Below are 15,534 nucleotides of genomic sequence, written 5' to 3'. Positions count from 1 at the left end.
AATTAAGAAGGATACATGTTAAAAGTAGAAAGATTAAGAAAATTAAAAGATTAAAATGGCTGGGAGCATAAAAAGGTCTTTACCTGGCACCGGAAAGATAGAAGTGTAGGCGCCAGGCGTACCTCTTCGGGGAGGCTGTTCCACAACTCAGGGGCCACCACAGAAAAGGCCCTAGATCTAGTAACCACCCTCCGGGCTTCCCGATGAGCTGGTACCCGGAGGAGGGCCTTAGATTCTGAACGAAGTGAACGGGTAGGTTCATAGCGAGAGAGGCGTTCCACAAGGTATTGAGGTCCCACGCCGTGTAAGGCTTTATAGGTCAAAACCAGCACCTTGAATCTCGCCCGGAAGCAAATAGGGAGCCAGTGCAGACGCACCAGAATAGGTGTTATATGCGAAGACCGACTGGTCCTCGTCAATAGTCTGGCAGCCGCGTTCTGCACCAGCTGAAGCTTCCGAACTGTCTTCAAGGGCAGCCCTACGTAGAGCGCATTACAGTAATCCAATCTTGAAGTTACCAGAGCACGAACAACGGAGGCGAGGTCGTCCCTGTCCAGATAGGGGCGTAGTTGGGCTACCAGACGAAGATGGTAAAATGCATTCCGTGCCACCGAGGCCACTTGGGTCTCGAGAGACAAGGAAGAATCGAAAAGAACCCCCAAACTATGTACCTGTTCTTTCAGGGGGAGTGTAACCCCATCCAGAACAGGGTGAACATCCACCATCTGAGCAGGGAAGGCGTTCACCAGCAGTGTCTCGGTCTTGTCTGGATTGAGTCTCAGTTTATTAGCTCTCATCCAGTCCATTATCGCGGTCAGGCAACGGTTCAGCACATCAACAGACTCACCTGAAGAAGATGAAAAGGAGAAATAGAGCTGCGTGTCATCAGCATATTGATGGCAACGCACTCCAAAACTCCTGATGACCGCACCCAGCGGCTGCATGTAGATGTTGAAAAGCATGGGGGACAAAACCGACCCCTGAGGGACTCCACAATGGAAAGTCCATGGTGTCGAGTGATGTTCCCCAAGCAGTACCTTCTGGTGACGGTCCGCGAAGTAGGAGCGGAACCACTGCCAAGCAGTGCCCCCGACACCCAACTCCGCGAGTCTCCTCAGAAGGATACCATGGTCAATGGTATCAAACGCCACTGAGAGATCAAGGAGAATCAACAGAGTCACACTCCCCCTGTCCCTCTCCCGACACAGGTCATCATACAGGGCGACCAAGGCTGTTTCGGTGCCAAAACCGGGCCTGAAACCAGATTGAAACGGATCTAGATAATCGGTTTCATCCAAGAGCGCCTGGAGCTGGCCGGCAGCCACCCGTTCCAAAACCTTGCCCAAAAAAGGGACATTCGCCACCGGTCTATAGTTGTTCAAGTTATCTGGGTCCAAGGAGGGTTTCTTTAAAAGAGGTCTCACTACTGCCTCCTTGAGGCTACCAGGGACTACTCCCTCCCTCAAGGAGGCATTAACCACTTCCTTGGCCCAACCGGTGGTCCCAGCCCTGCTAGCTTTCACTAGCCAAGATGGGCAAGGATCCAGAACAGACGTGGTTGCCCAAACCATTCCAAGCACCTTGTCCACTTCCTCGAGCTGCACCAACTGAAACTCATCCAATAATGAAGGACAAGGCCGTGCTCCGGACACTTCAATGGATTCATCTGTCGCAACATCGGAGTCAAGATCCCTGCGGATACATGCGATCTTATCTTGAAAGTGTCCAGCAATTTCGTTGCAGCGGGCTTCCGATGTTTCCGTAGTATCGTGGGGGCCAGAGTGTAAGAGCCCACGCACGACTTTAAAAAGCTCCGCTGGGCGGCATAGGGATGATCTAATAGAGGCAGCAAAATAAAGCTTCTTTGCTGTCCTTACCGCTTTTGTATACAACTTATTGGTGGCACTTACCAAGGCATGATTGTATCCACTGGGAGTTTTCCTCCATCTGCACTCCAGCCTCCTCCTCTCATGTTTCATCGCTCTCAGCTCCGGGGTATACCACGGAGCTGTATGAGCTCTACAGCGGAGGGGGCGCGCGGGAGCGACCGTGTCAATAGCCCGGGTCATTTCCGTATTCCACAGTGCAACCAGGGCCTCGACAGGAGCACCAGTCCTATCAGCCGGAAAATCTCCCAGAGCCCTCTGAAAACCTACGGGATCCATCTGGCTCTGGGAGCGGATCAACTTAATAGGTCCTCCACCTTTGCAGAGGGAAAGAGCCGCTGTAAGTCTAAATCTCAGCAAGCGGTGATCTGTCCATGACAATGGGGTAGATGAAAAACACCCCACCGCCAGACCACCATCTCCATGTCCAGTGGCGAAGATCAAATCAAGAGTATGTCCCGACACATGCGTTGGGCCGGTAGAAAATTGAGACAGCCCCATTGTTGTCATGGAGGCCATGAAGTCCTGAGCTGCGCCAGATAAGACAGCCTTGGCATGGACGTTGAAATCCCCCAGTACCAAAAGTCTAGGGGATCTCAAGAGCACCTCCGAGACTATCTCTGTCAGCTCAGCTAAGGAAGCTGTTGGGCAGCAAGGTGGATGGTACAGCAACAGTATTCCTAGTCTGTCTCCCTGGCCCAATACAAGGTGGAGACATTCCAGACCAGTCGCCATCTGGACAGGGTGCTTGGTGAGAGGGAAAGAACTCCTATAGACCACAGCGACCCCCCCTCCCCGGCCCTCAGATCTACCACAGTGCTGAACCAAATACCCGGGTGGACAAAGTTGGGAAAGAGCAACTCCTCCCTGATCAGCCACCCAGGTTTCAGTTATACATGCCAGGTCGGCACTCTCCTCCAGAATTAAATCATGGACAAGTGAGGTTTTATTATGTACCGACCTGGCATTCAAAAGCAGCACTTGGAGATCCGAGAGCTGGCTGATAGGACAACCAACAAACCTGTGGGTATGAGGAGAACCGGAACAAGGCACAGACACAATTTGTCTGGGACGAGTTCCCCTTACCTGGCCTGTTCTCCTCCTAACGCCATACCTCCCATTACCCGTCACTACGTTAATTGGGGCCCCCGAAAGCCCCCCCACGAAGGATGGAATCTTTTCTCCCAGGCACATGTTAAAAATACACAAACTCACACAGACAAGCAATCATACAATCATTCACCCAACAGTAACGCACACACACACCGAACAAACAACGTTAAAATTAATTAGTCCTCTACAAACAACAATGGCAGTCTCGGGCCCCCAGCCAAGAACAAGCCGCCAGCGATGGCACCAGGACAGCAACACAGCCCCAAGCAGCGACAACAGCACCCACACACGAGCAGAGAAGCGGTGAAGGTAGCGGAGCCGCAGTGGTAATATCCTGGGTAGCGGCACGGTCCTCGGCGACGATGAAAACGCCCGCAACCAGCGGCGGCGATGGCGGCAACACGAGCCGCAGCGACGAAGTCCCTGGCAGCAACACGGTCCCAGCAGCAGCGAAAACGCCCCGCGCGCAAGCGGGCAAGCGGCGATAACGGTGGCGCGGGCCGTGGCGCAGAGTCCCCTGCAGCGGCACACCCCACGGCAGCAGCGACAACGCCCGCATGCAAGCAGGCCGACAGCGGCAACGGCGGCGGCGCGGGCCGCGGCGACAGAATCCCCAACAGCGGCACGTCCCCCGGCAGCAGCGACAACGTCCGTATGCAATAGATGGTATCTCTCCTCATAGATGTTCTTGTAGGCTTCTAAAACTGCCGGATGGTCTTCTACTTCTTCCAGCTTCTGCCAGATTTAGTTTAAGATGTAACGGGTGCCTGTAGATGGTATCTCTCCTCATAGATGTTCTTGTAATCTATAGGTGTCCGTCACTCCCAGGGCCCAGATCAATACAGACAGTGCTTCTGGTGCAGCAGAGTCCCAAGAAACAGAAGTCACCCACAGGGAATCCATACAGATAAATATTACCAGGTCTGCCACACACAGAGGAACAACTTTTCTTTGTAAGCCGCCTTGAGGGCCTTTGGCTGAAAGGCGGGGTATAAATAAATTTAATAATAATAATAATAATAATAATAATAATGATGATGATGATGACGATGATGATGATGATAGATCCTTTCTCCGGGATCGACCGATCCTGGCTGGCAGGTGACGACTCATTTCCAATAGTCGCCAGGGCTCCACGGAGGCAAAGTGAGTGTGCCCTTTTGTACACCCTGCCCAGGAAGAAGGTTTCATAGGAGCAATCTGCCTTACACAGAGTCAGAGCCTTGGTCTGTCTACACTGACTGGCAGCCAGTAGAAGCTGGCGGCTCCATGTCAGTGGGGCGCCAGAATCCACTCTGGGTTTTAGTCCAAAACTAAAGGAGTTGGGACCTTCTGCATGCACAGCAAGGGCTCCCCCCACTGACGCACGGCCCTTCCCCCTGGGTGTATTGGTGTGTGGGTCAGAGCAGGCTCTCCTCCTCCAGCTCACGCCACTGATGTCCCATCCCAGGACAAGGAGTAGCCTGGAGTCATGTGGAACGAGGCACTCTCATCCTCTCTGCTTTCCTGGCAGCTTTTTTTGGGGGGGGGCACACTTCTGGTGTGGAGTACCTTGGAGGCTGTCTCCGCTGCTCACTAGCATTAAATTTCTAGTGGCAACCATATTTGCGGGCCCCTGCAATTTATTAAAAATCTGCTCAAGAGGCAGCAGAAATTGTTTACCTGGATACTGGAACTCTGAACAAGCACCTTCAGACTCATTTATTTAGGGATACTACCATGAACACGCCCAATCTCCTGGGATTTCGGACACTAAGCAGAGTCAGGCCTGGTTAGGACGGATGGGAGACTGCCTGGGAATCCTGGGTGCCGTAGGCTTAGAGGAAGGCAATGGTGAACCACCTCTGAATACCTCTTACCATGAAAACCCTATGAATATATCCAAAAAAGATTCATTGGGTCTCCATAAGTTGTAATCAACTTGAAGGCATATAACAACAACAAATCTTCAATTTAGGACAGTGCCCTGTGGTTCTTAGTCTGCTAATAAAAAATGGAAATAGACTGCCTACAAGTCGATCCTGACTTATGGCGACCCTATGAGTAGGGTTTTCGTGGTAAGCGGTATTCAGAGGAGGTTTCCCATTGCCTCCCTCTGAGGCTGAGAGGCAGTGACTGGCCCAAGGCCACCCAGTGAGCTTCATGGCTGTGTGGGGATTCGAACCCTGGCCTCCCAGGTCGTAGTCCAGCACCTTAACCACTACGCCACACTGGCTCTCTAGATCTCTGTAGTTCCTTGAAATCTAGAGCCCAGGAGTAGGTTCTGCTCCTAACATTAATCTGTGCCTTTCTAGCTTCCTACGGGTGCCATTCCCAGTGTTACTACTTCTCAACGTTACCACCATCAAAAGTCTTACCATTCGAACAGAATGAATAACCAGCTAATATAATGGGTGGTATTCAACTAAGTCATAGAGTAGGCCCGCTGCAATCCATGGACATTTTATTTTTATTTATTTAATTTAATTTATATACCGCCCTAAGCCAAAAAGGCTCTCTGGGCAGTGTAAATATATTTATTTATTTAATTTAATACATTATTATTAAGAGAGCCAATGTGGTTTCCCATTGCCTCCCTCTGAGGCTAGTCCTCCCCAGCTGGCTAGGGCCTGCTCAGCTGGCCACAGCTGCACAAGCCAGCCCCTTCCTTGTCTGCTGGGGGGCTACTGGGCTCCTTGGGACTATGCCGCTTGCCCACGGCTGCACAGGTGGCAAGGCACATAGCCCCTGAGCCACTCCCTGTGGGGGTGATCTTTAGCTGGCCCTTGACACCCAGGAGACACAAGCAGGGATTTGAACTCACAGACTCTGGACTCCCAGCCAGGCTGTCCTCCCCACTGGGCTAGACCAGCTGTGTAGCCTGCTAATACCTCTTGCTCATATTTTCCTCCGTTTTGCACCTGCACTCGAAGAATGAGTTTGCTCTTAGCCTATGGGATTTCCAGATGGACTATCACAGAAATACAGTATTCTCTATACTGACCAGCGGTGGCTCTCCAAGGTTCCAGGCATGGAGTTTCTCCCAGTCCTACCCGGAGATGCCACTGGGGGCTGACCCCAGAGCCTTCTGCAAGCAGAGCACGTGCTCCAGGGCCTTTTGCCTGCTCTGCTCTGCCGTTGTGCTTTATTTGTTAGGCTCTTGAGATGAAGCAATGGCTAGGATCAGGAGTTCTGCCCCCAGCCTGCCACTCCTGCTGTGCAATGCCATTGTCCGGATGCCACATAAACCTGCGACTAGAGGCTACAGCGGAGAGGCCAGTGGGACCTGCTGCTCAGGAACACAATCCAGATGGCCCAGTCGAGCTAACATGCCTTTGCACCACTCAAGAAGGAAATGGCCTGAGGTCCTGGGGCTGAGCCGAGCCAGGGGTCACAGGTCGTTCCCAGATCTACATATGGCAGACTCCCTTCCACGCTTCCCAAGCCTGGTGCCCTCCCATCAGCCCCAGCTGGCCAGGGGAGGGTCGCAGCCCTGCCGCAGAGCACTTGCCCTGCATGCAGAAGGTCCCAGCTTCAACCCCCGATGGCATCTCCAGGCAGGGATGGGAGAGACCCCCGTCTGAAATCCTGGCGAGCCTGCTGCCGGTCAGTGTGGACAACACTAGTTTTTGTGTTGTTGTAATATTTGCTATTTGTTATTTTTTCTATTGTGGTTGTATTATTTTGCTTGAAATTGTTTTGTAACTGTTTGCTTTTGTTCCAAGCTGTTTCAATTGTTGCGTTCTTGCTTCCTTCTTGTAAGTCGCTTTGAGTTCTATTGTTGAAAAAAAGCGACTAATAAAAGCCAGTAATAATAATAATAACACTAAACAAGATCAGCCAGTATAAGGCCGCTTTCAGGACAGCCGTGCTGGTCGAGGCCGACGGGAAAAGCAGCCCAAAACATCTGGAGGGCACCAGGTTGGAGAAGGCTGACCCAGAGGTGCAAGTCCACTACTATATGACATGCATCTCACGAACCAGGCACACTTGTGCCTTTTAAAGCTCATGTCAAAACCAGGGGTGTAGTCGTGCAGGGCCTCAGAGGGTCTTAGACCCTTTACTTTTTTGGGAGCAGGGTCCCAATGTCTCCAGCATCCTACAGGCCAGTCAACGTGAAAAGGGAGTGTATTAGCCACTGAGCAGAATCTTCTAATATGCTTACTTGTCCTTTCCTGTGGATTGGAGCCAATCAGAGTGAAAGGAGGCGAGTCAAACTCTGAGAAGACTCTTTGCAGAAGCTAACACTCTCCTCTTCATGCTTATTGGTTCCTAGGCATTATCAAGGATCTCATTCTCAACCTCACAGCAAAAAACAAACAAAAAACAGGGAGGGGGCATCGTTGTGATGAACATGAAGGGACCTTGCACTTTTGAATTTGGCATTACACTACCAGTCACAAAAAAACAAATGTGGTTTGTCTCTCGTGGTGCTACAAAGCTCTATCGTTGTTAAATGAGAAAGTGCAGGTTGTGGTCCACAACAAAAGGCCACCTTTCCCCCAAACCTCCTAGGACAGCCTTTCCCAGCCTGTAGGTTGTGACCTGCAAGTGGATTGCGAACCCTGTGCAAGTGGGTCACAGGCTTGATATGTCAACCCAAAGAAATAATTGCCTGCCATCCTTAACTGGGATGATGAATACCTCTTACAATTTTTTAGTTTTTTCCCCATATTATAATACTGTGTTGACACTTATAACTGAACACTGGAAAGGCTAGTCTTACATTTTAACACTTGGGAACCACGCTCTGGCAGCCCCAAATCCGTGAAGCTCACTGGGTGACCTTGGGCCCGTCACTGACTCTCAGCCTAACCTTCCTCACAGGGTTGTTGTGAGGATAAAGTGGAGAGGAGAGAATGACGGATACCACGCTGAGCTCCTTGGGGGGGGAAAGGTGGTATATAAATAATAACAATAACAATAACGTTCTAATGGATAGGCTTGCCTAAACAAATATGTTTTTAAGCAGGTGCCAAAAAGAGTACAGTGGAGGTGCCTGCTTGTTGTCAATAGGCGGGGAGTTCCAAAGCCTAGGTGCTGCGGCTGCCACACTAAAAGAATGATTTCTTACAAGTGTGGAACAAACATTTCTTGGCACTTGCAACAGGGCCAGTTCCGCACTAATAATCTTTTTCTTCTAAAAAGTGGCAGCTGGCAGTTCCAGTGCCAGTGGGGCAGTGGAATCCACTCTCGGCTTTAGCCTGAACTTTCAATGAGCTTTCCAAGGTGCTTCACTGGATTCCACTGCCCCACTGACATGGAGTCACTGCTTCTAAAGTGAACTATGAGCTCAACAGAGGCAAACAGGAAGGGCTTGGCAAGAAAGAGGCTCCCAGCGAGACAGGCAGACCACACACTGAAGCAACCGCACACCTTACATAGACAGCTGCTGCAGCTGAAACACTAATTCCGCTTTGCATCTCTGCAAGCACTCAAAGGCACAGCCAGGAATTTGTGCTCCTGTGCAGCTGTTGCCTTCCTTAGTGATGATGCCTGCTGACACCTCGCTGAGTTCCCATTCCGTTTCCCTGGGGACCGCACATTGCTGATTTGGTAGCTGATGCAGCCTGGCACTGACTTGGTGGCATTGTCAACTCAGAGGAGCCGCTTTGTCAGGGTTTCAATCTCATGTGCTCCTGGGCTCCGTCTGACAATCGCTTGTGGCATCCTTGTCACTTAAGGGTCACATCAGCCACACAGAGATCAGCCAAGGAAATCTGTGTTTTGCCTACAAGGGAGTATGGGAGGACAAGCTGCTCTCTCGCCTGAGGATTATAGAAACTCAGGGGCAGAAATCTATCTGAAGGTCCTATAGTCTAGCCCGGCTCAGAGGCTGTGAGAGACTGCGGGACAAGGAGGAATTACTAGGAGTGGTGTGAGCTGTCCACCTCTTTATCATAAATAAGTAGCAACAGCGATTTACACATTCCAAAGCGAGTTGTTTTAATGTCAAGCAGCCCTGGAGAGATCCATTGCAGGCTGCAACCAGTCTCAACAGAACCCTTGGCAAATCTGTTGCTAGCCACTTCGCACAAATCAGTAACGGTTACAAGATGGGACATAAACACTTGAGACCAGTCAGTCAGTTGACAATCCTGAGCCCAAGGGGCCGTTCAAATCTCGGTTGGTTAGAAAGCTGACTTTCTTTTCCCCCAACCCTCCCTCCCACAAACCTTGGCAGCGCTTTTGGCCTATCCCTCCCACCTTTTAGCAAATGATTGTTTTTATAAGAATAACTGTTGCCAGAGCTTATTACGAAAGTATCCATCAAAACTCCCAAGGAATTTCTGATCCATTTAAAAACAATCACACAAAAAAATTAAAAGCAATCGCACAAAACTCCAGAGCTCAGGCTTTGCAACATAAAGCCACTGGTCTGACTCAGTGTGAGACGGATTTCTACGCTCCTATGAATCCCCCAAACAGCTGGCTCAAACAGTGGTCCAAGGAGTTTCTTGGGGCAGCAATACAGTGTTCCTCAACCTTGGGTCCCCAGATGTTCTTTGACTGCCACATCCATAATCCCCAGCCAATGGGAGTTGGAGTCCAACAACATCTTTGGGCGCAAGGTTGAAGAAGACTGCCGTAAGATCTCAGTAGGGAGAGAGAGAGCTAGCCCAACGGGAACTGAAATGCACAACCCTGTCATGTTACAGAATTTTTAAAAATGAGTCACATAGGTGAGAAGCTGCAGAAGACCAGAGAGGTCATGGGATGCGGCTTCAAATCCAGTGCAGAGCCATGATTATGGCTACAGCACTGGCCGCAGAATTGTGGGGAAGGGCTATAGAGCCCAGGTTCAATCCCCAATGGCTTCTCCTAGTAAGGATGGGGAAGAGCCCAGCCTGAAACCCTGGAGAAATGCTGCCAGTCAGTGTAGGCAATACTGAACTAGGTGGGTCGGACTCAGACAATACGGCAGCATCCCTACGTTCCTATGAAGCACTCGGTGGGTGGTATAAGCAGCAACATAGAAGATAACAGGGTGACTGCTAAGCTACCTGGATACCACATCAAATAGGAACTTACCCTAACTTTGGGGCCAGATAGGCTTGGAAGTATGAGAGGTAGCCTGGCCAGAGAGATTGAACTGAACTGAACTGAAAGGTTGTCACTTAGAGGAGGGCCGGGATCTCTTCTCGATCGTCCCAGAGTGCAGGACATGGAATAATAATGGGCTCAAGTTGCAGTATGCCAGGTTTCAATTGAACATCAGGGAAAACTTCCTAACTGTTAGAGCCAAACAACAATGGAACCAATGACCTAGAGAGGTAGAGGGCTCTCCGACACTGGAGGCATTCAAGAGGCAGCTGGACAGCCATCTGTCGGGAATGCTTTGATTTGGATTCCTGCATTGAGCAGGGGGTTGGAATTGATGGCCTTGTAGGCCCCTTCCAACTCTACTATTGTATGATTCTATGAAAGTGTCCAGCCCTCCACTAAGATGACCACCACCCTGACCCCCCCCGTGAGAATCTTTGCATTCAAATTACCACCCAGAAAATAAGTCTGGCACTTAAGGAATGATGTTTTCCTTAAAGCACAAACGATAAGTAATTCAAGTTCTCTGTTCATGATAATCATCAGTTAATCGTCCAGAGGTCAGTTATTTTCCTGATCAGGCAACTCTTTGTCTGGAATTACTGAAAGTATTTTTATACAAAGGTAAATGTACTCCTTACATAACTGAGAATTAGCCACCTTTCCATTCCATTTGATAGAAGCAAAGTTTCTAGATATTCTAAATGACTATTCCCTAGACCAGTTGGTCATGGAACCGACCAGAGGGATGGCAACCCTGGACTTAATCCTCAGTGGGGACCGGGACCTGGTGCAAGATGTAAGTGTTGTTGAACCGATTGGGAGCAGTGACCACAGTGCTATTAAATTAAACATACATGTAAATGGCCAATTGCCAAGAAAATCCAACACGGTCACATTTGACTTCAAAAGAGGAAACTTCACAAAAATGAGGGGATTGGTAAAAAGAAAGCTGAAAAACAAAGTCCAGAGGGTCACATCACTCGAAAATGCTTGGAAGTTGTTTAAAAACACTATATTAGAAGCTCAACTGGAGTGCATACCGCAGATCAGAAAAGGTACCACCAGGGCCAAGAAGATGCCAGCATGGTTAACCAGCAAAGTCAAGGAAGCTCTTAGAGGCAAAAAGTCTTCCTTCAAAAAATGGAAGTCTTGTCCGAATGAAGAAAATAAAAAGGAACACAAACTCTGGCAAAAGAAATGCAAGAAGACAATAAGGGATGCTAAAAAAGAATTTGAGGAGCACATTGCTAAGAACATAAAAACCAACAACAAAAAATTCTATAAATACATTCAAAGCAGGAGACCATCTAGGGAGGCGATTGGACCCTTGGATGATAAGGGAGTCAAAGGTGTACTAAAGAACGATAAGGAGATTGCAGAGAAGCTAAATGAATTCTTTGCATCTGTCTTCATAGTGGAAGATATAGGGCAGATCCCTGAACGTGAACTAACATTTGCAGGAAGGGATTCTGAGGAACTGAGACAAACAGTGGTAACGAGAGAGGAAGTTCTAGGCTTAATGGACAATATAAAAACTGACAAATCACCGGGCCCGGATAGCATCCACCCGAGAGTTCTCAAAGAACTCAGATGTGAAATTGCTGATCTGCTAACTAAAATATGTAACTTGTCCCTCGGGTCCTCCTCCGTGCCTGAGGACTGGAAAGTGGCAAATGTAATGCCAATCTTCAAAAAGGGATCCAGAGGGGATCCCGGAAATTACAGGCCAGTTAGCTTAACTTCTGTCCCTGGAAAACTGGTAGAAAGTATTATTAAAGCTAGATTAACTAAGCACATAGAAGAACAAGCCTTGCTGAAGCAGAGCCAGCATGGCTTCTGCAAGGGAAAGTCCTGTCTCAGTAACCTATTAGAACTCTTTGAGAGTGTCAACAAGCATATAGATAGAGGTGATCCAGTGGACATAGTGTACTTACTTTCAAAAAGTGTTTGACAAGGTACCTCACCAAAGACTTCTGAGAAAGCTTAGCAGTCATGGAATAAGAGGAGAGGTCCTCTTGTGGATAAGGAATTAGTTGAGAAGCAGAAAGCAGAGAGTAGGAATAAACGGACAGTTCTCCCAATGGAGGGCTGTAGAAAGTGGAGTCCCTCAAGGATCGGTATTGGGACCTGTACTTTTCAACTTGTTCATTAATGACCTAGAATTAGGAGTGAGCAGTGAAGTGGCCAAGTTTGCTGACGACACTAAATTGTTCAGGGTTGTTAAAACAAAAAGGGATTGCGAAGAGCTCCAAAAAGACCTCTCCAAACTGAGTGAATGGGCGGAAAAATGGCAAATGCAATTCAATAGAAACAAGTGTAAAATTATGCATATTGGAGCCAAAAATCTGAATTTCACATATACGCTCATGGGGTCTGAACTGGAGGTGACTGACCAGGAGAGAGACCTCGGGGTTGTAGTGGACAGCACGATGAAAATGTCGACCCAGTGTGCGGCAGCTGTGAAAAAGGCAAATTCCATGCTAGCGATAATTAGGAAAGGTATTGAAGATAAAACAGCCGATATCATAATGCCATTGTATAAATCTATGGTGCGGCCGCATTTGGAACACTGTGTACAGTTCTGGTCGCCTCATCTCAAAAAGGATATTCTAGAGTTGGAAAAGGTTCAGAAGAGGGCAACCAGAATGATCAAGGGGATGGAGCAACTCCCTTACGAGGAAAGGTTGCAGCATTTGGGGCTTTTTAGTTTAGAGAAAAGGCGGGTCAGAGGAGACATGATAGAAGTGTATAAAATTATGCATGGCATTGAGAAAGTGGATAGAGAAAAGTTCTTCTCCCTCTCTCATAATACTAGAACTCGTGGACATTCAAAGAAGCTGAATGTTGGAAGATTCAGGACAGACAGAAGGAAGTACTTCTTTACTCAGCGCATAGTTAAACTATGGAATTTGCTCCCATAAGATGCAGTAATGGCCACCAGCTTGGATGGCTTTAAAAGAAGATTAGACAAATTTATGGAGGACAGGGCTGTCAATGGCTACTAGCCATGATGGCTGTGCTGTGCCACCCTAGTCAGAGGCAGCATGCTTCTGAAAAACAGTTGCCGGAAGCCTCAGGAGGGGAGAGTGTTCTTGCACTCGGGTCCTGCTTGCGGGCTTCCCCCAGGCACCTGGTTGGCCACTGTGAGAACAGGATGCTGGACTAGATGGGCCACTGGCCTGATCCAGTAGGCTCTTCTTATGTTCTTATGATACAGCAAGTCACTGGCATGTTGATCACCAAACAAGGCATGAATAAGACCCAGCAATATCTTCATTTTTGTCGTTCATAGAAACAGAGTTGGAAGGTACCTTTGAGATCAGCTACTCCAACCACACAATGCAATATTTGCAATGCAGGACAACAACGGCATCTCTGACAGAGGACCAGCCAGCATATGCTTTAAAGGCTTCCAGCGAAGGAGACCCCACCATCTCCTGAGGTAGTCTGTCCCACCACTTACCGTCAGGAACTTTCTCCAAATATTTGGCTGAAAACAGTTACCCTGCAATTTCCACCTGCTGGATCTAGTCTTGTTCTCTGGAGCAACAGGGAACAGGCCTGCTTAATCTTCTGCAAGAGACGGGCCTTCAGATATCTGAAGCCCTCTATCACGTCTCCCCTTCCATCTCCTCTTCTCCAGCCAGGCTTAACATTCCCAGCTCATCTAACCCTTCCTGGTAGGACTTGGTTTCCAGACTCCTCTAGACACACTCCAGTTTGTCAATTTCCTTCTTAGGGTGTGGTGCCCAGAACTGAACAACAGCTCCCCAGATGGACAGCCAGACATAGCCCAACCAGCGGAGGAGAGAGCGCATGCCAGCTTTGGAATTAAGGAGAACTCTTTGTCACAACCTGCATTTTGCCCAATGACCCGTCCTATCCAAATGGGAAGCTTGTAAGTTCCTACATGCCCAGAATTTGGGTCTTTTTTAAAAAAGGAAGCACTCTTATACACTCCACTGTACAGACTGAATAAGTAAAGCAGCTATTTTCTTGCTAGGTGTGCTGAATGCACCCTGAAGAACAGCACAACCTGACTGATTTTAGCCAGTGTAGAATTAGACAGACAGCGTGGCGTAGTGTCAGGCTAGGACTAGGAGACCAGGGTTCAAATCCATGCTCAGCTGTGATGCTCACTGGGTGACCTTAGGCTAGTCATTGCCTCAGCCTAGTCTAATCACAGGGGTAGAAGGATAGAATGGGGGAGGGAAGAACTCTGTACACCACCTGGAGCTCCTTGAAGGAAAAGTGGAATATGAATGCAATAAACGATAAATAAATAAGGTGACAGAGAACGGCCACTGAAACACATGGGCTATTTCCGAATAGCCACTGTGCCGCATTAAATTCAGAGTGAGAGATGGCTGCCTATCCAGTGGGTCTTCAGGGACCCCTAGAAAAAGCCAACACAGACACACACCCAAAGTGCCATTCTCTGGATGTCCCCTTCCTTTGGTACCAAACCTATCCTTGCTGGCCTACCACATGCAGAGAAGCGAGGGGCTTGCACAGGGGCGCGTCTAAGGCCACCCTTTGCAAGCCCCCCCCCTATCGGGGGCCTCTCCACTTCAACCCATGAGCCCATGTGCACGGCGCATTTGGGAGGCCCGAAAGTTTCCGCCACAGCAGGGCGATGTGGCAGGGAGGGAAGGGGCTGCTTGCTCGCCCCGCAGGCTCTCCGCCTCGCTGCCCTCCCGGGTCAGGGGAATGGGGTGACTCCCCTCCTCCATTCCGGAGGGGGGGGCATCAACTCCCAAGTTCGGGGGAGGGGGGCTGCGTGTCAGAAAGTTGCTCGCGTGACATCGCGCCGCACTGCATCGCGCTCCGTGGCGCGCCTGGACGCACGCAGGGGACTCCCCCAGCCGGACGCCCTTCCTGGGCACGAAAGCCAAACTGCACCCCCAGCCCCGCCTCTGTGCAAGAGGCAGCCGTACCTGGCGAGCAGCCTCCGGGGCCGACGCCCGCTCCCCTCCAGAATCCCGCGGAGAGCCCGAGCGCCCCGCGTCATCCCCGCGCTCCATCGCCCGCCGCCGACCTCGGCGCGCACGGACCCGACCTCGGCCTCAGACGGCGGAGGCAGCCCGGCGGCGCGGCTGTCGGGGGCGTCCGGGGGCGACCAGTCGCTGCCTCCCGCGCCGCCAAAGCTCGCCGCGCCTCATTCACTCGCTGCGGGGCGAGCTTCCAACAAACCGCGAGGCGCTCCCCGCGCGCACGGGCTTCCTGGGAGCCGTAGTTCCCTGCCTGGCCCCGCCGCGGCGCCCACTCGGCCGGCGGACTACAACTCCCGGCAGCCTCGCGCCGCGTAGCCTGCCCGCGAGGAGGGCTGCCCGCTGGCCGTCGCTCCGCCGTCAAGCCCTGGCCCGGAGCCGGAGCCGGAGGGGCGCAGCCGGCAGATGGCCTCCCCGCCCCGGTGGCCACGCAGACGGCGCAGCCGCGGGCTCGGAGGGCACCGAGGGGGCCAGGAGTGGGCAGCTTCCTCTCCCCTTCCCCGTACCTTTAAGGGGCT

At 50.4% G+C, this 15,534-nt stretch overlaps 1 protein-coding gene across 8 annotated transcripts in view; it reads right to left on the bottom strand.

Moving 5' to 3' along the window:
- Positions 1-15,223, bottom strand: part of LOC133365522 (uncharacterized) — a 72,811-nt gene extending 57,588 nt beyond the window's left edge. For all 8 annotated transcript variants that reach the window (XM_061587508.1, XM_061587515.1, XM_061587511.1 and 5 more), the window contains exon 1: positions 14,963-15,223. In XM_061587508.1, coding sequence (XP_061443492.1) covers positions 14,963-15,049 — 87 coding nt within the window. In that variant the 5' untranslated portion in view covers positions 15,050-15,223. The remainder of the gene's footprint in view (positions 1-14,962) is intronic.
- Between the last annotated feature and the right edge of the window lie 311 nt (positions 15,224-15,534).

This window comes from Rhineura floridana, chromosome 10 (genome assembly GCF_030035675.1).
Source record: "Rhineura floridana isolate rRhiFlo1 chromosome 10, rRhiFlo1.hap2, whole genome shotgun sequence".
Lineage (NCBI taxonomy): Eukaryota > Metazoa > Chordata > Lepidosauria > Squamata > Rhineuridae > Rhineura > Rhineura floridana.
Note: the sequence above shows the minus strand (reverse complement) of the source record. Positions and strands in the feature narration are given on the sequence as shown.